General features: G+C 36.6%; 1 protein-coding gene across 2 annotated transcripts in view; it reads right to left on the reverse strand.

Moving 5' to 3' along the window:
• Positions 1-27,009, reverse strand: part of CSMD3 (CUB and Sushi multiple domains 3) — a 711,519-nt gene that overhangs the window by 616,560 nt on the left and 67,950 nt on the right. For both annotated transcript variants that reach the window (XM_068933141.1, XM_068933140.1), the window contains exon 2: positions 10,366-10,588. In XM_068933141.1, coding sequence (XP_068789242.1) covers positions 10,366-10,588 — 223 coding nt within the window. The remainder of the gene's footprint in view (positions 1-10,365; positions 10,589-27,009) is intronic.

Raw genomic sequence — 27,009 nt, forward strand, 5'->3', positions numbered from 1 at the left:
CCATACTGCAATGTAAACGACTCTAAGTTAGACACTCTAGCAACAAAACGGTCTTTGCCATAGACTATAACTTTTGGGGATGAGGTGATTATTGTGAGCTACCAGTCTTCTCCCTTTCATTGCTGAAGCATAGGTGGAAGGTTAACGACCACAGCCTGTCCTTGCTGGTATAATGCAGTGATATGATGTCATAAATTACGTGATCTCCACAACAAAAATCAACTTTTGTCCCCAGTTGCAAGGTACTACATCAGATAAGACATTAACAGCTGGCAAACAAAAAGTTTTCTGCTCTGTAAATACCTTTGCCAAAAGTTTATGTGACAGTGTAAGTGGGCAGAAAGGAATGGGTGCAAACAGCTGGTCGAGGGAAGGGGGAAATCAGAGTTCAAAACAGAAATAGAGGGGCAGAAGACTGGAGGAGTAGGAGCACTGAAAACTGAGGTGTATAGGAAGGACCTTAGTGAGTTAAGGCTATGGCTGGAGTGAACTGTAAACACAAGGTTGTTTTACATGGGGGTTGAGGAGTAAGGACAGTGCTGGAACATATACAGTAGTTTTCCAGTGTTACAGATGACATGAAGATCCAGCTGAGAGTCTTAAGATATATTTGTTTCCCAGACTACTTCAAGTCTTATAACCACAATAGGATAACAAAGAAAAAAGAATAACTAATATTTAGCAGAGGTGGGTTTCAGAGATGAAACCATATTCATTTCCCTATAAAACTTCTTATATATGTACTCTTCATTGGTAAAATGACACTACCAGCTTTTCCAGAGGATAACAATTATCAGAGGCTGTAAAAGAGTTTTTTTCTGGCATTGCACAAGAAGTCAAGCCAACAGCCATCAGCTACTTCCAACTAGACAAACTGGCCAGCCTAGTTACTTCAAAGAGAGATATCTGCTGGGAGGTAATAATGGGGAAATGTCTTCCTAAGGTCAGTTAGAAGAAAGTTACTTCCATCTTCAGATAATCACTATGAAACTTTTTAATTTTCTGATCTTTGCCATTTAATTTGGGATAACTTTGCTAGCTATGTAAATGTCTAATCCATTTTTCCTATCTTGCTAAGATCTTGGCCTCTTTGCAATAATGTGAGCATAAATTCAGGAAGCCAATTGTGCCTGGTCCGAACAAGCACTTTCTTGCATCGGTTTTAAATTTCTACCTTTCCCTTTCAACGGATATCTAGAAATTCAACACCATACAAAAATATTCCCAATAATATAGATCAAGTGATGTGAGCTACTGTTCTCTCATGTTTATAATCACAGGGCTAAGCATTTTATTACTTTCATATAACTTCTTCATGATGCAAAATTTCCAGATCACAAAAGCATAATTCCTATTTAAATGGCTTGCCTGCTCAAAACCCATCTCTGAGAGCTAAAAATCTTGTGTCTTTTTACCATTGCATTCTGCTACATTTTTTTCAACTGTATTTCCTTTATCTGAAGCTTTGTTTTATTTACTGCTGTGTGTTCTCCTTGTTCAGACTGTTTTCAGCATTTTACATGTATTTCATTTATACCTTTGCAGCTCTTTTTTTTTTTTGTTCACAGTTTAATTTTCCTGTTTGTCTCTCTCCTCTGTCTCACTATTTTCCACTTTGCTTGCTAGCTCCCCTTGCTATCTTCTTCTTTTAGTTGCCATTGTTCTATCTTTCCATCTGTATTGGTCTTTGATCTTTTGATCTTCTGCTTCCCTATCTCTTCATTGATCTTTGACTGGCATTTACACCTTTTTATTTTCTGTTTCTTCGTATGAAGTGAAGGTGTCATCCAATTTGGTTTTGTTCACTGGTCCCTAAATTCTCCAGGGAAGTTCTCTCCTTTCTTCAGTGTCTTCTCTTTGCATGTAAATAGTGAACAAAGTTAGAGCACTGTGAATCAACTGAAAGAAAAAAATCAATGACTCAGTGCTCAGCAGTTTCCAAAGTGCTGAATTTGCTCCTAATCAACTCACACAGTTTCTGCCCTGGTTGCCAGTTTGGACAGGGAGGGAACAGCAGTTAGAGAAGAAAACTGCCTGTACTTTGTCTGTAATAAACAGGGTCTGAGTGCAAAAAGCTCAGGAGCTACAGTTGCCGCTGATAGTAATGGAAACTTCTTGAGGTTCAGAAAATGGTCCATGATCTCCCTGTTGTCAGCTACTGGTCTATATTGGTACTTAAAATGCTGAAATAGGCTTTGATTATTCAGGAGAGTGAAAAAAGGAAGCTTTGCATGCTGAAGGTGTCAAGATTATTCAGGAATGAGGACCTGAATGGTTGCAAATGTTCCTCTCTGGTATAAATTTTAAAGGCTTACTAACTAAATAACCAAAGAGATTTTGTCTCTTTTTGGATTTACTATAGAACCTCACAGCATTACCATTTTTCTATATTTAATTAGCCCTGAGTTTGCTAACTTGAGTAACAGTCTTTGCAGCAGATACAAGGGAGAGGACTAACTTGGAAAGTAACTCTAATAATGATCTGAAATGTCAGTTGTATAAGCCAAATGATGATGCAAATCAGTAAGGGATTTTGTAGGGTTCAACTAAACAAGGTGCTGTTCATACTAGAAAGAACTTACAGAGAATAAGAGGATGTATATACATGAAGCAGTATGGAGCTATATACAAAAAATCCTAGGTCAAGGCCGGAAAGGTGAATCAACACATCAGCATGGCTTTCTGCCCACACAAGACTTTGGCATTAGCCCTGGGCTGTCTGTGCTGTGCCTCACAGATCACCTAAAGCCAAGGGAAGTGGGAAGGGAAGGAGCGAAGACATTTATTAAAAGTAAAACACATCCCAAAGCCAAGAAATTCTGCAAGTGGAAACTGGCATAGGAAGAGTGAAGGAAGAAGGTAGTAAAAACAAGGGAGAAGAATGGGGATTGTTTTGTCTACTGGTTTTGAGGAGACTTAGTAAGAGAAAGATCATCTGGAGCGCAGGAGGTAATTGCTAACAAATAACAGCATAATATCATCCTGAATAAGAATAAGATGACAAGTATGCCTGGGAGATGGTAAAGGACGTAAAGCAGATATAAAACTTTGAACATTAAGGTCAAAATCCTAAGGACCAGAAGAAGGAATCTGACCAGAAGGAGTCAGAAGAAAAAGATTACTGTAGCTACCAAGTGGTATGAGGTGACACGTTAAAAGCTGAAAACTGCAGTAAGGATAGCACCTTAGCCTAACCGCTCCCTGTTCGGCCCTGGCTTCATCTGCAGTTATATAGCAAGAGAGGAAATACATATTCGGGATAGTTAGAAAAAGAAATAGAAAATTAGGCAGAGGTATGAAGTGAGGGCATTGAAAGTTTTGGTTATTGGCATTCATTCTCCTGCTAGCCTTCCTTCTCCATAAGATCTCTGTTAAGATAATTTTGACAATTTAGCATATATTAGATGCAAATTATAATTCATCTGCTCTACAAGTGGAAAGCTTTATAAGCAAAATCTAGTCTTTCAGAAAGATATTTTTCACCTGTTAAAGGTGAGGATTAGTAATATTTTACTTAATGCTATTTATCTTTAAGTAAGAACATAAGATAATTAAAGTATCATTGATTTTACTTTTTTTTTTTTTTTAATTTAGCTCATTCCAAGAATGATTTTCAGTAAACTTTTAGAGTTAGAAGAAAAGCATTTTGGATAAAATGATAATGCTAACATTCTAACAACACAAAACCAAAACTATATAAATTATTCAGAGAAAGTAGACTTTGGCTTTTAGGATAAATCACTATGTCTGATTATGTTATCGATAACACCTGGCACAGTAATTAGGAAGAGGTGGGTGACTGCCGATGCTCTCAGGCCTGGACCCTGGGCACTGACAGGGTGATGACAGGGTGCTCGATCTATCCATGCAGGTGTTGCCTTAGTGGCCTGGAAAAGCACCTAGCCATGCTCCCACCCCAGCCCTCCTGCCTGCAGAAGCAGGCCCAGCTCTTATGCTACGGTCAGAGCAACAGGTTTGGTTCATTGCTGCTTAGGCTGAGGTGATTACGGGCAGGGCTGCCCAGCACACACCCCCAAACAGCCCTATTATGTTACTTGCCTACCTTTTGTGTTTTAATGGAAGCACTTTTTCTGGTTTCTTGACCTTCCATTTTGCTACCCTTGCACCTCCATTTCACCAGCTTCATCCCCTCCCAAATAATAATAATAATACAAAAACTTATTGCTTTTTCCCCGTTGGTTCCAGTTTCATTACATCTGACCACCTGCCGTGACGCTGTCTGCAACATCCAGCAGCTTTTTAAGGCTATTACTTGTTACGGCCAGCAGCTTCTCATGTCTTGTCCCGCAGTTTTCCAGGCGCTGTTCAGTTACCTTAACGTCAAGTTAGGACCTAGTCAGCAGCCCACTCCCCTCCCTGCAGCCTTAACAACACTGAATGTGAATTAACATTAAATGTTCTCAGTAACTTTATTTTCTTGTAATTCCAAATTTTTGTACTGTTCTTAATTAGTGGGAACAAGGAAACTAATTTTACTTTTATAGCCAGTAACACACATTCTTAATGTATCAACATCTGTTGTTCCATATGTCAAGTATTAAAAAATTAAGTAGTTTAGTTTAGTTAAGGTTAGTTTAAACTTATTCCTCGGTTGTGTAGTAAGGATTATTTTTCTGAGTAATTGGCAATACTATTATAAAAGTGTGAGCTTGCTTTTTTTACTATGAAATTCAAACTTTTGGAAGTTTTAGGCTGAAGATAACATGCCCAATTCCTGTTTACTGGAACAGGGAATGCAGGTGGAAGGATGATTCATCTTGTTTAAAAACAAGGGGTTAGAAGTGATGAATATAAGCTCAAATACCTTTTAAACACTGGGAATGTCAAAGCCTACTTCCGTTCCAATTCTGTGAGACATATGACCTTATTTGACAAAATCATTTTTTGACCATGAGTAGGCTGGGAAAAGTTTTAATACATACAGTTATATCTTTGGAGATAGTAACACATATCAACATTGAAAAATAGATTCTAAGATATATGCTGCTCTTGGAGGTTCTCAAACACAAACAAAATATACATTTATTTAGGTGTTTAAAAATTCCAATTTGCACCAGTTTGTTACACCTCCACTTCTCATCGTTTCTCACGAATGCATCTGTACTTCTTTTCACTTGTATAAACAAATGAATATGTGTCACAAAAAGATTATATCCTCTTGCCAACAGTGGAGCTTTCCACACCCCAATACCATGCCTGTCTTTTAAAGGCTACACATAGAGGATTTTTCTGATATTTTTTCCTAGAACATTCTAGTAGAGTTATCATTTTCTAAATAATTTTATTTTTAACTTTAGAAAAATACATACTCTTTGGCTACTAGAAAGTTGCTTTCTAATGTAAATCTATGCAAGTTTCTCCTACTGTACACAGTAACGCAGAAATATATTGAATTGAATTATTCAATTTATTTCAGTGCAACTGCAGCAAGGATGCATTTTGCCTCTGTTTAAAATAGGCCTGATTTTGTTTCTTTAAATTTTGTGACAAATGCTTAAATGTCACATCAATTAACTATTTAGATACTGATAATTTGAACAGATATATTCACTTGGAACTATGAACAGAGCTTGGGTGGATAATCAAAAGTTACTATTAGTACTACCCTTGAGTAATTGAATATCACATTGCATATTGGGGCAATAATTAGATCAAAAATGATATTTTAGATACCTAGTGAGTATGATATATGTCTTTCAAAAGTAGTGCTGAAGTCTAAGCGTTTCTAAGAAAAAGGGACAAACATACTCTTCAGTGCTCACTGATAGTATATGACATTGGAGGCACTACTGGAGAGAGTCCAGCAGAGAGCTACCAAGATGATTAGAGGGCTGGAGCACCTCTCCTAGGAAGAAAGACTGCAAGAGCTGGGCCTGTTCAGCCTGGAGAAGAGAAGACTCAGAGGTGATCTGATCAACGTGTACAAGTATCTGGAGGGGGAGTGTCAAGAGGATGAGGCCAGCCTCTTCTCCGTGGTGCCCAGCAACAGGACAAGAGGCAACGGGCACAAACTGAACCACAGGAAGTTCCATCTGAACCTGAGAGAAAACTTCTTGACTGTGAGGGTGACAGAGCATTGGAACAGGTTGCCCAGAGAGGTGGTGGAGTCTCCTTTGCTGGAGATCTTCAAAACCCGTCTGGATGTGATCCTGGGCAATATGCTTTAGAGGACCCTGCTTGAGCAGGGAGGTTGGCCTAGATGATCTCCAGAGGTCCCTTCCAACCTAAACGATTCTGTGATTCTGCGATTCTGTGACATATTACTCTCAGAATTTTCTTAAAATAACATTATTATGGTTGCAAAGTAAAATAGTTATGAGAAAAAATCAGAGTTGGGGTTGCCATTCTCTCAACTGTCTACATATGTATCATATCACTGCCACCAATTATATATGTTTTTAAATAAACTGTTGTTCAATATGGCTAATTAATGAGTGACAAGAAGAGTATCCAATGAACAATTTCTATAGTTATTTCCTAACTTATGTTTCATAGAATATTTATATCTTACTTTGAAGGTAATCATTAAATAATCTTCTCCCAGATTTTTGTTTATGCTGTCAGGGTCCTGAGGGCACAAACGGCCCTTACTGAAGGTGTCAGCTGGCACTACTCCATCTGGGCCCAAGGGCTCCACTTCAGCTCAGCCCAGGGACCCCAGACCCTCCCTGTGTTACATCATAGTAGTGCTGGTCTGCAGCCCTGGCCCTGCCTCCTCCATGGGACCCCTCGGACCTGTGCTGTGGGGAGCTGGGCTCCTGATGGGACTCCTCGGACCTGTGCTGTAGCTCGGCTCCAGCCCTGGCCTTGGCCCCATCTCCTTCTAGTCCTGATGGGGCTCCCTGGGCCAACCCTGGACCGGGATCACCACTTGCCCTGTTGGGGTTGTCAATGGATCCTGGTACCACCACTTGGCTCTGCCGCCGCGTTCAGCCCCTGCGGGTCTGCGCCCATCGGTGAGGGCACGGCCTGCACTGGGGTCACCTCGGCTCCCAGCTTGTCCCTCCACGTGCAGCAGCCCTGCTCCTCCTGCTCCCTGGCTTATGGCACTCACTACACTGCAGTGAATTCTTTACAAATTATACTAAAATTTATTTTCATAACATGCAAGAGAGATCATCAGATAGCTCCAAAGACAGCTTTTCGAAGCTGTTGATTTACATGATGTTTTATCAGCTCAAATCGTATCTTTCATTAACTTCATTTAAAAGCGAGATTTCTGAGCACTACTGCAAACAGAATTCCTATTTCTCAAGCTGGACACCCAAAAAATGGAAAACATGATTAATATGCATATTCATTAAACTTGGTTTAAATGATTCAGCTAAAAACACACACTTCCTGTGAAATGCAGAAATTATAAAAAGAAGAAAAAAATAATCAATCTGGAAATGCAACAGCTTCCCTTCATTCAGCATAGAAATCTAAATTATTAGCAGCTTTCAAAAGTAAGGTCTATCCAGAGCTGCAATTTAAAAGTAATTGCAGCCAGCCAAAACCTTGCTATGTTTTCAGGGAGCTATGTAGGGGAAAGAAAAGGTACACAGAAGTCACAAACATACACAGGGAAGGCAAAAAGAAAGCCCTAAAGAATATTAGTGCCTAACGCATCACCCCAAAAAAACTTATAAAAATTAAATTTTTCTGAGAGTGTGGGTCAAAACCAGTAAACAGTTTTTTTTTTTTTTTACTGCAAACAGATAAAAAATATTGAGATTCAAAGCTGTTTTATAAAAAGATATTTTCTGCATGCAGTTTGAGGTAAAAATTAAACACACTAAATCTAGTATACACAATTTAAAAATGAGGAATGGGTAGTATTGACTGAACAGTTTCTTGAATAGATGCAACTAACACTCTTCCCTTCCATTTGTTAGTCTTTAGCTGTCCTACAAGTGTCATCAAAACCAGCTGAGGCTGTAAAGCAATCACTGAAGAGAGTCTGTTCCTGCAAAGTTCAACAAGACTGAATTTTAAAGTGAACTATTAAAGAAGGAAATTCAAAGTTGGATGAGGATGGACTTCTTGGAGTACTGTATCAGAAGTCATGAGTTTCACAAACAGCTCAACTGCAAAAACTCTTTTTATCATATAGACAACCTCTTTGCATCAAAGTACTGAAGCAGAAAAAGAGAGTGGTCTTGTCAATCTGCAACATCTCTTATTAGCAGTCCAGTTATATATTTATACAGATACACTAGTATAATCCTCAGAAAACATTCTTGTCTGCTATAAAGTGAAGAGGGATTAATGTACATTTTTCTGAATGTCACCAGGTAAAACAATCAAATCCATTGTCATGCTAGAGCAAAAGTTTCCTCAAGCACTGCACTTAAGAAAAATTTTACTGACTTAAATAAACACCTTTTGTAAAATAGGAAGTCTACGGAATATCGCCTTACTACTTGCTACAGCAATCTGAGAAAACAAATCTCAGTCACCATGAAAAAAGAAATTAGTAAAGCTTGCATAATTTCACTCTTAAACTTTCTTAAATTAAACCTGATTCTCTATTCTCACACAAATGTGTACTATTTTTCTACTGTACCCACATGCTAGAAAGATCTTGCAAGACATGCAAAACAAGTCTATTTTGAGACCTAGAGAGAAGATTAATTTTATTCTCTTTTTTCAGTACTGATTTATTCTCTTCTGCTTTACAGAACTCCTTATGGCTTTCCTCAAAATAATGTTGTGCCATCCTAAATGCACAACACCTAAGATTTTGAGCATGCCACTGTGCTTGCCAGGATTGTTTTCAAGATATCAATATATTTTCAGAAAAATATCCTAAAGCTCCAGCTTTGAAGGCTTAGTATAATAAAAAGGAAACCTGCATGCATACCTGTGTACACATTATGCATCTATGTATACAGGTAGATAGTTAAGCACAGAGAAGAACACACACACACACACACACACACACACCCTTCTTAGGGGCTTGAACAAGATACATACAAAAAAAAAATCTGCCTTTGCAACTTCATATTAATTTCCTCTTCTTCCCATCCTACTAGCTTTCTTCACCTGTTTTCTGTTATGCTCCTGAAGACAGTAACTCAGTAAGAACCGTAACTTGTTAATAGCAGTAATTCCTTTTTTTTTTTTCCTACCTGTGAAGATTATTTTTCATCTATTCTTTGGGATGACCAGTTCCAGTAGAAACACCAATGAAAGTCTTGACTGACCATGAGGACTTTCTGGGTTCCTGCATGTGCTCAAATCTCCAGGTAAACTTTATTTTTTGGAGGGTGGCCAGAAAGGAGAAGAGTTTATCTGTATGTTCTTAGACTTTTTTGCAAAAGTCAGTCCTGAAATTTTTTGAGTTGTGGGTTGCCTTCTTGCCTGAAGCTAATATCACAAGCGTTCACAATCACTGATGAAACGGGAAATACAAATAGAAACAGACGTACAAAGAAACAAAACTTTATTCTAGTTATATTTTCCCCTGTCTGCTTTTTGTTACTCATTTGACAAACAGAATTAAAGTCCTGCAAAGATTTGAGATAAAAACTTCTTACTATCTTAATTTTTCTCCAGTAGTATGTTACTTAGTAGTGAAGAAGTACTGGTCTGTTAGCCAGGATTGAAAAAAAAAAAAAATAACAATAAGTCAACACTTGCCAGATAATATTTCAGTATATGAAGACACATTCCTCTGTTAAAGTAACACCATGTGAGAGTAAAATGAAACTTGATGTCCCCTGAATAGGAATACATATTACATTCTTTATCACGGTAAACACTACTAATATGTCTATGCATAGCATATCCATTGCTTCTGCAAATTATATCCCTCAAGCTGCAGCTCTCCAGAACTGAACATATGGGTCACAGCTCTGAGCTATGCACTGATAAAAAATGTTTGGTAACCCATTATATTCTAGATTGGCAAACTATTTTTCTTTCACTCTTATGATCCCTTTGTAATTCCTCCTACACAATTGCTAAGAAACGATGTTATCCTTGTCCAGTCCCTCCTGAAAGCCTCCTGTTGCAAAGATTAGAAAAGTTCCACAGCTACTGGGTCACTCAGGCTGAGACCAGCACTATCTCACCTTCCCTTCACACTCATTTGTTTCCCATACGTTTCTTAGTTCATTGCATTTTGTTGAGATGGCAAGTTTTATGTCAGTACTAGAAAATGATTTTAGCAATTACTTTAAATAGATTTAAAGCACATCACGTAGATATTTAAGTCATTTTTGGTTAACTAAGGAAAAGGTGCACCTTAAACTCTGGACGAGATAGAATCTATAATTTAAAGGCTTTAGCTTTTATCAGCCTCTCAGATATTTTTAACATACAAACACAGGTCACATTTTAATGAAGTTTATTATTTACCTTGTCCTAAAGTTAGCAGGATGAGGATGCCCATCGTATAATGATAAATAATCATATTCCTCTTCTAGAGCAAAGGATTGAAAGACAATCTGTATTCTGTTCCTTTCTTCTGCTATTATAACCCAGGTACAGTTTGCACCATTTGGATATCCATATGGGAAGCCAGGGCTTTCTATAGTGCCATTAAGTCCTTTTAAAGTTCCACCACAGGTATAAATAAATCCTAAAAAAAAAAAGAAGAAGAAGAAAAAAAAATAAGTTAGTAATGCATTTTTATATCAACTTCCAATAAAAATATGCCTTTAGAATTCATGATTTCTACAAAATACTGTGGCCAAAGTACTACATTTAGGAAGGTAAAGCCCAAGTGTTAAATCCTGGCCACTTAATGCAGAACAACTTCATCCGCTTAACAAATGTGTTTTCCATACTGTTTATATAAAGTCATATGGTAGCATCTTTGCAGAGAAACATAACAGAAATAACATCTATAACCACATTTGCCTACCCATGAGACAAAGTATTTGTATCAACTATCCCTACTGTAAAAAGGAAGAGGTGCTACCAGAACAAGGTAAATGGGACCAATTCTTTTTTCTCACGTCTCTTACAGACGAGATCCAACAGCCTCCTCCTGCTCCTCCCCAGATTTTGGAAGTGGAAGAAGCTGAAAAGCTATTGATTATGGGTGAAGTTTTTTAAATCAACAGTTCCATTTTATGAAAGATGTGCACTTAGTAACTCAAGGTGAAGTAGTCATCTGTTACAACATTATATTAGGTAATACAAATAGCTGTATTGTGTGTCTGTTATCAGAAATAACTTACTGAGCTTTTATATGTCTAAAAAAATATTTAGGTGCACAGTTCACATGCTGTGAATGACTCCAAGTGAGTCAAAGCTGAAAGGTGGATCTGCCAATGCATCCAATGCCAATACATTTAGCATGAATATCCCTAAATGACTAGAGTACATTCAAAAGATGGATTTTCTTAGGCTACAAACCATTACCTTTACTTTTTAAGTAGAGAAAACTCAAAATCAGTTTTCTGAGAAAAGATCGACAACAGCATTGGTTATAAATGAATCATTATAACCAATCATTATAAACAAAACAACAATCATTATAAAAAGATCTTCCCTAAGCCACCATGTCCTGGCAGATCAAGTCCTTTTGTTTCAGTCCTAATGCTCAGTTACTGCAGTTCCTAATTCCTCTAGGTCCTTGTGATGTATATTGTTTTCCACCAGTTTTGTGGTCTGGCTGTAAATCTGCACCCCTTCTACTGGCTTTCTGCTCTCTAATTCCTACACATTCAGCTGATTTTCCTGCCTTGGCTTTTGCACCCCAGCAGCTTCTCCTCCCCAAGCCTGCTCTAAGCAAGCCTCCTCTGCTTGGGTTTCTTCAGGTGAAAGAAACCAAAAAAGCTTTCTGCGTCCCAGCTGCCCAGTACGCTCTTTCAGAGGAACATGATAGACATTTCATAACAAACTACAGATAAGCAAACCAGATGCCATCTCTTTAATTATACACACATGTATATACTTGAGCTCATTAAATCATCCTTTTTGTGGCACATTCACAAGTTTGTCTGTGTGTTGAGCATTTAAACATGCAGAGGCCCCTTTCTGTGAAGTACTGATCAGAAATCTCTTAAGATTATATACTTTATATTGTTATACAGTTATAGTAACTTTGACAACAGAGAGGGATGCATCTACTTTTTTTTCTTGGCTTGTTCATGTTTATCTCCTTCACTGATTAGAAACAATGCCTCTTACGAGGTGTAATTACTATTTTACTACAAATACCAGTATATTATAGATATATAGGACAGGGAGAGAAGAGCAGATTTTCTTAGAAAGTACTTACGGCTTTATTTTCTTGCTGTCACACCCACATGTATAGTAAATTTTACTTTCTACTGTAAATTAGCTTAGAGGATTCATTTTCATGTCAGTGCTGCCTACGCTCTTTGATTTGTTATCAGTCTTCATCACTGAAAATCTATTTTACTTATCTCTTTCTGCATCTCTCCCGCTCATATACTGAAACTATTTTAAAATCTCATTTATCAGTCATTATTTAGGATTTAAGTTCAACTGTTTTATTTAATGCTTTAAAAATCTTTTCGAACACAGTCTGTACTCAAGTCACTTTACAAAACTAGACTATTTACTGATCGTATGATCCTCATCTTAGAAATCCAACAGCTTCTCCAAAACAGAGTCACCAAAATAAGATATTTAAAAAGGGATAAGTGTGTACATATATATATGTATAAAGCAGTTTATTTTTTTCCTTGAAATCTCTTGCTGAGGTCTATTTTCAACTGGATCAGAAAGAAAACTTACATATACAGAGAGAGATATTTGATAATGAAATAGCATGCACTGGAAATGATCTGAACGTGTTTTCCAGACCAAATATGGAAAGCACAGCGAGTGTAAACTTTGGCTCAGTGTCAGATATTTGATTCTGAATCTGCCACTGCTGCTATGTCTAAGTTGGGAAAACTATTATATATGTACTGACTATTTTGTTTATTCAGTGCAAGCTATGAAGAAAAACTCCAATAATAGTTTGTCTGCAACCACCCACAGAAAACAAAACTTTTTTTTTTTCTGGAAAAAGAATTGAATTGAGCCAAACAATGCAAAAAGTACCCTGCAAGATGATACACTGCTTATATAATGTTCTATACTGGATCCAACACTTGTTCATTTCCCTACATGTAAGGAGTTTGTCTCTCCTTCGTATAACTTTTCCATGAACTCTGTTTAACCATGTCCAAAGCCTAACAAAGGCAATTATTCATACTCTCTGCAAAATGTCATAATTTGGGCATTTTTCAAAGATAACTAGCAGAGTGTACCATAGCTATGCACGTCAGAAGAGACAAATTTGATTTTGATTCTGATAGGTCTACTCTTCTGCCCTGTAAAATAAAACATGCCAACAGAATCCATACAATATGTGCTCTAATCTCTACTTTCATATGCTAATTCACTCTGTAATGCTCTTCACCTTGGCAGACCAGCTGGGATATGTTCAAAATAGAAAACATTTATTAACTGGCTCATCAAATGTTGAAGACATGACGTTTATTTTCACAACGCGAAATTCTTGCTGAAATAACCAGTAACACACACTGTGATCATTGTCATCTGGATTTCAGAACCAGCTTTCAAAACAAAATTTACTTGCAAACTATTTTTCATTAAAGGGAAGATTTGATTTGATGCATGAGATAAAGCACTTTGAAACGCTTGAAGTTAAACTGAAAAAGCAAATGTTTATTGAAGTAAATATGAAACTGAATTATTCCATTGATAATAATCTCTTAATAGTTAGCATGATACAAAGTTTCCATTCTTTTGTTTGCTTCTAGATTTTTAAATTCAGATATTTAATTCTCATCAGTCTTACACGGATAAATATTTGTTGGAATCATAAAACGTGGCTCATCTTCCTGATGTCAAATATACTTTGGCTGATTCTGAGGTCACAGTATACACCTGTATTTACACTGATGAATATGTATGTATGTATACATATACATGTATGGATGTATGTATATATAAATACATATAGATATACATATATCTGATGTATACTGTGAACTGAAGTTCTACCTTTCCATCTATGTGTGCAACTTTCATTGCCTTCTAATAAGGCAATTAATACTTACTCCATATCTATACTTGGAAGTCCCATAGCTGTACTCACTTTGTATGCTACCTATCTATCGCTTTTTCATTTGTTCCTAACCATTAAGTTATACTGTTTCATAACAAACTTCCACACCACTCACCTTCCAAGCACTCCACACCTTTTGTTTAACTCCTTTTGTTTTACCTATTCTGTGGCAGAAGTCATCACCATAAGATAATTATATTATATCCGCACTGATGAACACACTACACTAAATTGCTTGTCCACTTCCTTTTAAGGAGGTATTCTGTACTCATTATCTTTTAATTTAAGAACAAAAGGAGAAAATGGAAGATGAGGTCCTCACAAACCCTTTTTCCCCTCTTCTCTATCTTTTCTGATATCTTGGTCTTCATTCCTCTCTATTTAAGAATGCCTTAGCCATGTCATCCAGGTTCATCTTTTTGGGAAATCTAGTGATTTGCAAAGCGGTTTTTTTCCCCTAGATGGTGATTTTCAATTCAGGATCCATTATCGTTGCTCACTTGTCTCTCCCGCTTTTTGCATGACTCTGTGACACCTTTTTCTATTTATGGCCTTTGATCTCTCTACCGTCTTTGGCAGCAAGGACCAGTTCATCTTCATGACGATCATATATCGTGACAGGGTTTTCTAGCTCTCTTCTTGTCATGCCGAATTCTGTTTCTGCTAGCTTCCAGCATTATCATCTTAGGTTTATGGTGTTTGTGTGTTCATCCTTCTTGTTTTCTCATTCTCCCCTATACTCCTGTTTGAGAAACCACTTGCTTTGTGGTTTTATATTATATTTGCACGTATGTATCTTAGCACCTGAAAGCACCTGTTGGAATGCTATAGTGATAGGTGTCGTGGTGGTATGAACCTTCCCCTATCTCATGATCTTTTATCTCCTGTTGATCAGTCCTCCCCATAGTGTGAAAATATATAAAATCTTTATTTCTAAAACATCTCTTCCTTCAGCTTCTTAATCACTTTAGTTGTTCTGACATGCCTTTCACCAAGAAATGTTGTCTTTGTGTCTACTTACCCTTCTCAATGGACAGAATGAAGAAGAGGAAGCTCTCGTCAGGTGTAATGACTGAATTAGACTTTGGCCTATGTTTACAATTCACTTATTGTACCTAAAAATGTAAGTCATGTCCTAGTTCTCTTCCATTTCTGCTTTTCCATTTTCCAAGATTTTTTTCTGCATAAAACAAACTTCCTTTCTTTAACCTTGACTTTCAACTCAACATTTTATTGACTTCCTTTTCTTCACATCAGTAAAAATGTTAAACATAATTCTCTGCTTTCATGACCTGGATTTAGTTCCTTCTTGCTCTCCATCTTTTCCTCTCCCTCTCTCAAATGCCCAGCTGTTTGTGGACTTCTTTCTTCCTCTAATTTTTCAGAACAGGGGTGACTCTTTCACTAACGATGGTGGAGTCCACTGCCATTACAACCCTATATTCTTTCTGAGTCTCATTCTCCTCCTGTGTGAAGCGTGGAAAGTCCACATGCCAGCACCAAGCCTGGTACCACAGTGCACCAGGCAGAAGTGCACACTAGGACTGGAAGTGTACTGCACCTGCACAGATCTCAGCTCAATAGGGTTCATAGCAGCTACAAAGCATTGGAGCAGCCACCGTTTCAGAAATGTCTCCCTCTTCTCCGCCTGCCTACTGCAATACTCAGTGATTCCATTCTATGTACTTCAGAGACTCTCCCTCACTTCCATCTCTCTCCTGAAAAGCACTTCTTACAATGAGCTCTCTACCTGTTTATCAATGTGTACAATTAATTCTTCACCTGACCATTTTCAAGAAAAAAAAAAAAAATTAAATCTGTCTTTTTTATTAAGTCCCCAAGATTGTGTCTATTTATTGCTTTTAGAGTTTTCTTTTTCTTTCTATTTTCCCTGGTCATTCTTTCTTGAGATATAAAACTTGTTTTCTTGGTTTTAGGCTATTTTTTGTAGCTTAGAGAAATTCCAGACATGACTAATAAAACATTATAAAAAATACAAAAAACTTATATTTGTAAAGGGTATGACCTCAGTGCACTTACCTTTGTGCAAGTCATAAGTTACAATAAATTCAAGATTTTTAAAGTTACCTAAATTGCTATTTCATTTCAATTTATTCTTAAAAGCATTTGATCTCACAAACATAATGAGAATTTTGACTTCTAGCTCTCTGCACAGCCTACTGGAAATTGTACCTCTATGTAGATATTAGAAAATGCTCAAAAGAAGCTTTTTAAAAGACTTTTTACTCTTTATCTATCATTTATATCCATTTTAAGGCTATGAGAAAAGATAGTTATGAGAAAAGATAGTTATGTTTTTTTGTTAATACTGAGATAAGGTAGAAGTCTTGCTCTAGCATAAGCCATAACAAAAATGCTGAAATGACTTTTCCAATCATTTGGTAGTGTTGTCTGCAAACTTTATAAGTGGCTCAGTGGAACTGCTACAGACTAAGAGCAAAAAGGAAACTATCACTGTCTATCAGTTATCACTACATTTGAAGAAATTTATGGAAGTACTGCTTTTCCTCTAAACAGTAAATTCTTATCTCCAGTTCAGCCATGTGCTTGGAAAAGAGGTGCAGAAAGATCTCAGTGCACTTATCTCATCTGTGAACACTAGGAGAAGGACAAAAGATTCTTCCCCCAAATTTCTATACTGAGTAAAGTCTTTCAATAAGAAGAAACACGAGATACAGGCAACACGAGGACTGCTCATGCTCTTGTAAACTCCATCCTGAGGAGCAGAAGGCTTAAAATGGCCAGGAGGCAGCATAAACAAGATAAAATCTGCATCTTATCTTTACTACAGGAAATTTCAATTAAAACTGAAAAAAAGTGAATCATCTCTATTTTAATTTACTTATCAGGAATCTAAATAGGCCCATTTTCTATCTATATTTTTTCCTAATCTATCCTTACTTTATTAACTGAAAACTGCATCTCAGTTAAGAAAATAATCCATAAAAATTTTGACATATTTTGATATATCCATAAAAATTTTGAAATAATTATCAATTGTCATTAAAATGTATTTTAAGTATGCTTTTCATTTTCCGCGAGAGAAATCTTTTAGCCATTTTCTATGACGGAAATAAAAAGGCTTTAACTTCAAAGGTGTTACCAATGTTTGAGGAACTTCAAAAGATATAATGTAAATCTACCAGCATCTAAACAATCTGATAGAAGAAGATGATCACTTTCCCAAGAAAATTCAGGATTTTTCCCTGACCGTAGGCACTTAATTATGTTGATTTGCATACAATTCCTTAACAGAGGAGAGTCTTCTGTTTCTATTTTAAAAACATTGCTACTACTATCATGGCATGAAAGTATGGCTTCAAAGAAGACAGCTGTAGCACACTCAAGGTTTTATCCCCCAGTGTGTAATTAACTGTCCTTAGGATATTTCAATATTTCTCTCTTATTCTTCATGTAATACCCCAAATGCCTTGTAGACAAGAGATCAACCGTTCAAAAATAACTGCCTCCATGCTCATGCAGCGAGAGAAGGGTAATCTCTCAGATGTGACAAACGTCTGGGCAATTGAACCAGACATAAAAACAAGAGAGGATATTTGGAATCTCATCACAGAACGAACTAAAAATCCTTTCTGGGATTGAGAGACTGCCATATTTAATACCCCTCACACATGCTCGTATTGCCAAATCTGCAGGGGAATTGGACTTCTTATGTTTGGGGAGACTGTGGATAGCTATTACATTTCTTTCAAACACAATTTGGATTTCAAATAATACAGTTCTGGTCTCCATCTAATTACCTTCCCTGATTCTCCCAGGTGCAAGAATAAACATTTTGAGCAATGACTTCCTCATTTTAGGCAAACTAATCCTGGAAAATGCCTTCTTAATACTCTGTTCCTCCTCTCTTTTTCCTCCTCTACCCATTCTTCCTGCAGTCCTTCCATCTGAGAAGTGGAAAGTACCTAGCATATCTACAACTAAAAACTAATCAGGAGTCTTAGCTTCCTGGCAGCTCAAAGGAGAGTAGTGTACCAAAGGCATGACTGAAAATAAATTTATGCAGATTTCATTTCTGATTACATGGAAAAGTCACTTTGTGCAAAGGTATGAACAGAGATTCCATTATAAAGATCAGGGGCAGAAAATATTATGTTTAGCTAGCATTTCCTTTTCACTGTTCCCTTTTCATCAAAGTTAACCAAATATCCAAAGGTTTTGTACCAGATCTTATTAGTTTTTTTTTTTATATGTGATCTAAAAAACTGTTATTCTTCATGATTAAAAAAAGGACTTTTTAAAAGTTAGCTTAGAACCACCAGTTACCAAGTCACAATTGCAAGACAGCCACTCCCAGAATACTCTGAACTGCTAATACCATTTTGGAGCACTTCTGTTATTTTAGAGATTAAAAACTCTTGATTTGCATGGAGTATTCACACTTCCTAACTGATCCTCCAACAACATAACCTAAAGCAAAATTCTCTTTTCATTAAAATGTGATAGTAAGTAGTCAGCCCTTTCCATATGAACAGCATGAAAGACGATGACAAGATACAACCACTGCAATTGCAGGTCACCTTAAGACTTATGAAAAACTTTACCATATAATGTAATCCTAAACTGTAACATGCAATATATTGATGCTATATCTTCCATACTAGTGTATTCCTGTCCTATTATATTTCGAATATTGACAGAGAAAAGATTATGCTGCAAAATGCTGGCCTGTGGGTCCCTGAAATATAAGTAGGTAACAAGACTTGAAAAAAATGTATTTAGAATATTTTAAAATAAAGAGTAAAGTAAAAGTGTGTGGCAGACTAATTAATTGGCAATATTGGAAAATTGGTAAATATCAGAATTCTTAAATAGATAGAGGGAAACAGCCACGTAACAAGATGTTTCAGGAGTCTCAGTACTAGAGGAATATAAGCAAATACTTTTGGAAAAAGGTTAAAATGAAAGTCACTTCTGAAGAAATCAAGACATATTTACTATTACTACAGCTTTAAATTAAAGTTTAAATGTCCAGAAAACCTAATTACAACTTTCACACTAATTGTAATGTAACAGCAGACCGGTCAATGTAGTGCTGACTTGAATTACTTAAATTCAAAGCCTGATGACATACACAGCAAACCTTTATATAGAGGTTTGTCATTATATAAATGGTTCATTAAAATCTAGGATCTGGGATATGGACCTCTCTAATGAGATTTACACACAGACTTAATCTAGTGAAGGGAAAAAAAAAGAAAAAACCTTACAGTACATTACATCTAGTAGTTTGAAATCCTGCAACAGCTTCAGACAGCTGAGAGAGAACGGATTACTGAAAATCTAAGTAACCTATTGAAAATAATATATGACTTTGGAGAAATTAAAAAAAAAAAAAACAAAGTTGCCATAATCCTTGTAAAGCAGCATAGATTTAGTCAAACTCAAATGAAAAAAAAAAAAAGAAAAGAAAAGAAAAGAAAAGAAAAAAAAGTTCCAATAAGCACTCAAATAGGAAATAAACATCAAATAAAATATACTTGTTTGAAATGACTTCAACAAGATTAGAAAAGACTTTGAAGACTCAGTGCTGGGAGAATCAGGAGAAAATTAAGGCTCCGCTTTAAGTTACTGCCAACAGAAATTGAACATAGGAATGGCTCAATATTTACTGTACTGAAGCCAGTCTTTCTGTATTCTCAATTTCCTTCTTTCCAAAAATAACAGACAGCTCTATGGTAGCTTAGATTGCTTCAAATGTAAAGTATCTAGAAAGCATGATGCTTAATATCAGTCTTCTCATTCAATCACAGACCTTACCTTCAGGAGATATCTACATTTTTTAAGAATAAATCTAAAATCTCTTGCCTTAAACCACATGCAAATTCACACCTTTCAAACTCTTCTATAAATGTAGGAAGGAAAAAAGGTGATCCAATTGACTTTTCACACTCCTAAAACACCACCATTTCCAGAGAAACATCCACAAAAGCCTGATGCAAATAGCTACCCTGTGTAAATAGGAGCAGGATTTCATCCCATTCAATGAATGTATTAGCCAATACAGCTTTTCGGAAGACAGGCACCCAGGACAGTTAATCTGAAGTAGAAGATATTTTGGAGATCACAGCAGAGTATAAAAGCAAAAAAGACAAAAATGCCCATCCACAAATAGATACCTAGCCAAAACCGGTTGTGACTATATAGAAGGTCAGGGTGGGGTTTTTGTTTCCTATTTTCTAGGTTGTGTAAAAAAAAAGTCACCACTTCACACATCAGAGAACCACAGAATGTATATGGGTCAAGCGAATGCAAGGACGGCAGAACATTGACGCTATGGGACAGGTTTTGACACGACTCTTAAAGAAGGCGGAGTAATTTAAACAGCTTGAAGACTGCAGACTGTTACCTGTAGATCTTCAAGCATTTTATTTCTGCAGATTTTTCTGTTTCCAGTTTAATTTTAAGAGCTAGGAATCCTATAGCAAGCCATACATTTTATAAGAAAATATTTTGTATCGTTTTCTTTGTTAACACACATGGAACTTCACATAAATATTATCATATTCCTTGTGGTAGACCTGCTTGTGATTTTAAGGGGTGTGCTTTTAGAGAAAAAATGAGTTAGTAAACCAAAGTGTCTGTGCTGAAGAGTCCACAGGTTTTCTAAAATAAAACACCCCAGAACTTCTAGAAATAAACAACATTAGACCAACCACAAAGTTCAATCAGGAAAAATCTGTTGAAGAACAATGTTTTATGTCCACTCGTTAAAGTAATATATGCAGTAATATTGTTTCCTCAAGGCCTAACATAGTCTTTTTTTAAAAGCATAAATGATTTTTATCTTCCTTTACTCACAAATTTTCCAAAAAGGTAGTTTTTGGTTGAAACAGACTTCTAAAGCTTTTATATAGAATTTCAAACTACAATTACAATAATTTCTTCTGATCTTTTTGTCTATAAATCTACAGATTGTTATGATTTCTTCCTTCCTTTTTGTGAATGCATGAAAAGGTAATTTTTCATATATTATCAGTTCTGTTCACTTTTTAATTTTGAATAAATTTTCACTATACATTTCTGAATTTGCATAAGAAGAAAATAATTCACATTTTTAACACATATTTCTTTCTAAGTTTCATAAATGTATCTTTTTTTGTCATAAACCAGAATATAATATTTCAGAGATCAATTCAGGCAGTTGAGATTTAGAGGCTTGATTAAAAATAAGTGATGAACAAGTATCTTTACTCATTCGGATATCGTCAGTACTCACTTTGTGAGTCCTCTGTTATTGACATGACCAAAACAATATTGTTACTATTATTAATACTTTTTATATTGTATTAATTACTACTAATCAAATGAGCTTACAAAACTATAATTTTCTCAAAAAGTGTAATATTTAGCAAATAAAATAATATAGAAAAGGAAAATCAAAAAATATGTACTTCTTCACACACTGACAAACAAATACTGCATAGAAACGGAATTTTCCTAAGTACAGTGAAAGCATTGCTGATAATGCTAACCTACAACAGGAAGAGTATGAAGGTGTTCATATCTCTAGCACTGATAGCACCTTGAATTAACTTCACTGTTTAGAATATTTAATTAATAGAGATGGTAGTGGTAAAAAGTTTTGGAGCCATGCAATATGGCTAAGAGCTACCAACTAATTTTTGAGTTTTGTTTATCTGGGACCATTGAAGTTGTTGCTGTTACCCTACACTGTTTTTCTGAACCTTGCAGAGGTATCAGAGAGACTGCGTATCCCAAGCTGCCAGTGAAGAGCCCAACATATTAGGGTAATGGGTTGGAAATTTATGTGATAATTAGATTTTAAACTTCAGTTGACTGGAAGCAGTTTCCCTAGGCAGCCACCCTTACTATGACAGTGAATATCTGAGAGATGGGCAAGGCAGTTGGAGAGCCCTGATTCACCTATCCTAGCTAAATTTTTCCATCTGCCAGTGTTAACCCGATCTCTGAGCTCCTGGTAACACGCTTGGGAGCTGGGAATGCCAGGGCAAAGAGATAAAAAGTGTCAGGTAGAATCACTACTGTTAAGAAGAGCTGAACTTTTGCTCCTGGCTTGTTAAAACCTGGAGCTGCGCTGTGGCTGTTTGCAGAAGGAGGAAAGAGGAATAACAGAACCACTACTATCTTCCTTTCCCATCCTCCCTTAAGAAGAACAAATGGAGAAGAAAACAAAAAATCCAGCCAATCCATCCCAGCAATGAAGGAAAACCCATTTGTTTTCTGGAACTAACTAGTTACCCTGTTCCATATTCCTGACAACCACATCTTATAACTGAAAATGCTGAATCATTTGAACTTATGGTGCAGAACAAAGAGGAAAAAAGTATGTGAAAGAATTGCTCTTAAAAAGGAACATATATAACTACAGAAGGATGTAAAGAAAAGCAATAAAGGCAAACAGTGAAGCACTGAAGTCACGGAAAAGGAAAGTCAAATTATTAAAGCAAACAGTTCTGATCTGGAAATAATAGTTTAACTTAACAAGTAAAATAATTTGAGAAAGCAGTTATACCATTATGTTTTAACTTAATTTTCATTTGTATATGACAAAGGAATTCAGCATATAACTCATTTTTTCTTTCTCTGCTGGCTGGATTTTGGACAGTCTAGTTAATGTTCTAGGTGTTAAGTCTCTGCAAATGTCTGATACATACTATTACACAGGCATACAAATATGCTGTGCATGGGGATAAAACTAGATATCTACTCTGTTTGAGTCTTTCGTCTTGGGCTTCATCTTATATCACCACAAAAAAAAAAATCATGACAATTATTTCTTGAGACTGAATGATCATTTGCCATATAATGGCCCAAGGCACAGCCTTGGACATTCAGTTCCTTCCTCCTAGCCATTAATACTCAGAAGGGCACTGTGTCTCTTGCTATCACATTAGCACCATACATAATTCCCTATTAAATTGTGTGACTTTTTATCTTTAATTAATGGCTCCCTGGTTTCAGCTTATTTTACCTTTTGGCAACTGTTACTCCAAGTGTCTCATCCATTTTTCAGTACTGATGTCTGCTTTCAGTAGCTAGTGTTTCTGAAATTAATCAGCATCCTACGTTTCTAAAAAAAAAGCTAGTAATAGTGCTGCTGGCTTACCAGGAATAATCATCCCCTTTGACATGACAAACTAGGTCCAACAGGAAAGCTATTACTTTGAAACAAATTCTATTGCATTAAAACATTCTCAGTAGCAAAGAATCTCAGCAGAGTATTAAAGCTTACTCAGTTCTGAACAAGAAGAGAGAGGCCTTCATTTCTCTCTCAGGCTAAATCAATTGTACCCACTTTATTAAGTATCAGACAGTTAATAGCAGTGTCTTACCTAATAAAATTTTTAGAAGGGAGATGCTGTTTTCATAGTTTTTACATACACATTGTATACTTTGATTTTGATTTTAGCATAAAAATATAACTACTTGGTTCCCAGTGCACCTAAATATAAACATTTGTAATGGGCTGATTATTTTTTCCTCTTTGTCTTTTCCTAAACCAAGTATATGTTGTTGTTGTGGCTGGTTAGAGGAATAACTGATTCCCTGCTTCTTCAGAGTAACTGAAAATAAGTGCTTATAACAAAGCAAAAACTAATACCAGGCCAGTTGTGGAACCTTTTCAGTGGGAAGCATTGTGAAAAGATTTGATTTTAGAACATATATATGTGTGTGAGTGAGTGAAGAAAGATAGATACTAAAGTAGACAAAGCACATAGACTTTTCTAGGAAACTACAAAAAGTTATTTCTAATGCACCACATGGATCTCTATGATAAGGAAATACTTGGTATTTGAAAGGTGTCTCAACAGACTTGTTCTTCAGCATGAGAAAAATGCTTACCTAGTATGTTAGGAAGCCAGAGAGTGGCTTGCATTGCTGCGTGCTAAGATTAAGATATTGCCCCTTGTAAAAGGTGGGACTTGGGGAATCCAAAGGAGAATTGCAGTAGAAGTCCTTCAGAAAGAATCTGAGGAGGCTTCCCTCAAAAGTTTTAAAGATTTTCTCTCAGCAGTTCTGAGGTAGTTACGGATATATTCACACAACTGCAATACTAGTAGAAATTTTAAATTTACACACAGTAGCTATATTTGCTACCACTGGAATATATGTTAAGAATATATGTTTAGTCATTTAGGTTATTGGAGAAGCATCATCATTTGATGCCTCTACCTGACAAAAAAAAACCAGGCTGCGGATGCATGGTATCTTGTTTCATTGGTCTTAGTCTGAAGCAAGGGTGTGGGATTTGGATTCGATTGCTACAAGAAAATACCTGAACAGCGGGACATGGTAAAAACCTGCACCAGAGTGCGTCAGAAGCTGGTAAGCATGGACCTCTGGGGAGCCCATCCCGGGACTGCTGCAGTGGACCTCTGCAGCCAAGTCAAGCCCCAGGTGGTGAGCCCACCACTTACCTGAGAGGTAAGGCAACCTTTTACTCTCAGTAACATGACATACTGCTCAATACGTGACATACTGCTGATGAGCCAAATACCTGTTTCGACAGAGGCTGGAAGATTTTTTGCCTTCTGAACGTCATGGTAAGTGAAATGGAGAGCTGAAATGATTGTCTCTGCAATTTTATTGCCACAGTGCTGTTAACAGTTTACAGGCAAACTTTAGTCTTCAGGAAACAGGCTGGGAGATTTTGAACTTTTGGATGAGGACATCAATGGATGTAGGTGTAGTATTTACCCAGTCAACCCTTCTGCTAGACTAAAAGATTTTTATATCCAGCAAACCTGATGCAGAGAGTTGTAGACTATAAATTCGATGCTACATATGCCTGGGAGATACATAGTAAGTAAAGGCAGATTTGCAGCAAGATGTTTAATGCAGACACTACAGTGACTGAGTCATTCTTGTACCTTTTGTCAGAATCAAGTCTAGTTTCTGAAGAAAAGCTCAATTGCCTATGCATCTCAAGAAACTCTTGACAGGATAAGATGTAGTCCTACTCAGAATAGATGGAAATAAGCCTCAGCTGTCTTGCATAGCATTGCCTGTTTAATGATGCTCGGTGCAGCTGGAAGCAGTGTTGATCGAAATGCTTGTATATAGCTTTCCACTTTTACTTTTTGCCATATAATAAAACTTTATGAAATCAAATCTTCTGTGAATGGATATCCAAATACATTTTTATTAACGTTTCTTAATGCTAACATGAAATTCTGGTCCAATAAAAGTGACATCCCATGAAATAGCAAACTCTTCATGGTAATTATTAGGGTGCATGAAACTATTTCAAGTCCTCGTTCTCTGTATTCTCCTAGTTTATGTGTCCATCGGGGTACTGGCCATAGATTAGTTGGCAATCAATCAGCTTCATGTTCTTATCTTTCAGAGTTTCTTAGCTCTTATTTAAGTTCTTACCCAGGATCAAAGCCAAATTTCCAAACCTCTATATTTTGTTTCTATAAAAGCAGATTAGTTTTCCAGCCTTAATTGTATGTCCAATGATTCCTCTGGCAGTGTATCCAAAACTTGCTGACTGCTGAAGCCAGTCCAGAATTTTAAGTCATCTTTATGTTCTAATCCTGACATTTATTCTGCTTGCATCTGCTCACAAATTAGATACAAAGGGTGGAATTTGATTAAATGTGGGTGTTTATAATGTCCTAACAGCAAGGCTCCTGTTATCATCAGTGGAGTGCTGGACAACAGATTCAGAGGAGCTTAGTTATCTACATCAAATAAATTGAGTATCTCTCCATTGACTGCAATAGAAGCTTAGATAACTGGATCAGCTTACATACCTGCTCTGCAGGTGCCTAAGGTTAAGTGAAGAAATCCTGCCTCAGATACATTTGCTGTTCAGCCTTTTGCAATGTTTATAATAACACCTTTTTTCTTTTCAAGCAAGACATGGAGGACAGGATTGGAATCAGGCAAAGTGGGCAGTTGCTTAGAATCCCCAGTTTGGTAAAATTATTCTTGGGCTTTCTTTACCCATGTCTTTTCCTGAAAGAGATGAGGGTCAGGTACCTGGGCATACTTATTTAACAACTACGTCCACTTCCTACTTGCACGCTACAACACAGAGTTGCTACAGTTGTTGCCATTGCTGTAGGATGCACAGAGGAAGGCAAGGTATCTGCTATTGCAAGGAGGCTTTCGCTCACATTATGCCAGCGAGCAGCAGCTTTAAGGAACCAGCCTTATTTACCCCAACAAGGGCTAGAGGGCAGCCTTAGGGCTCCCTGCAAAACTTCTGAACAGCAACACCTTTCCATATAAAAAGTCTTCCACCTTTCCATATAAAAAGTCTTTGCTTCTTTGTACTGCGAAACTTCTGCATCTGTGCAAAATGTGATGAAATAATATATTTTAATTAGTGCTTAGTGTGCCAGTAGAAGTTTCTATGGGAGCAAGGAGGGGTATATTCTTTTCTCTCTTATTTACTATCTCTATAATTAGGAGCATGTGATTATGCTATCAGTGCAGTGAAAAGAAAATGAAATCCACACCCAGTATGAGTAATATACTCAGTCTGCATGGAAATTACAAAATTTTCAAACAAAAAGTAATTATATTTTTCTGCCTCTCTTAATTACTTCATTGTAATTTAAGGGATGTGACTAAGTTATTAATGCACTTTAATAAGCTGAAATCAACGCACAGTGAACCTAACTTTCTTTAAAAAGCACTTACTTCTTGGATGTGAGGATGTGTTGACTTTGTTGAATTACTGCGGCAAACTACATATGATTTATGTGGGGCATGGTAAGCAACTGCCGCTCAGTGCATTGAAGAAGCCTGAGTGCTAGGCTATAATTGTGTGCTACTAAGATAGTGCAATTGTTAATATTAGGCAGAGTCTTTGAAATGTAGTATAAAGGAGTATATCAAGGCTAAAAATTATTATCATGGTTCAATTTGATTAACAGAGTAACGGGTAGAAACCACCAGCAAGA

This window comes from Struthio camelus, chromosome 2 (genome assembly GCF_040807025.1).
Source record: "Struthio camelus isolate bStrCam1 chromosome 2, bStrCam1.hap1, whole genome shotgun sequence".
NCBI classification, from domain to species: domain Eukaryota; kingdom Metazoa; phylum Chordata; class Aves; order Struthioniformes; family Struthionidae; genus Struthio; species Struthio camelus.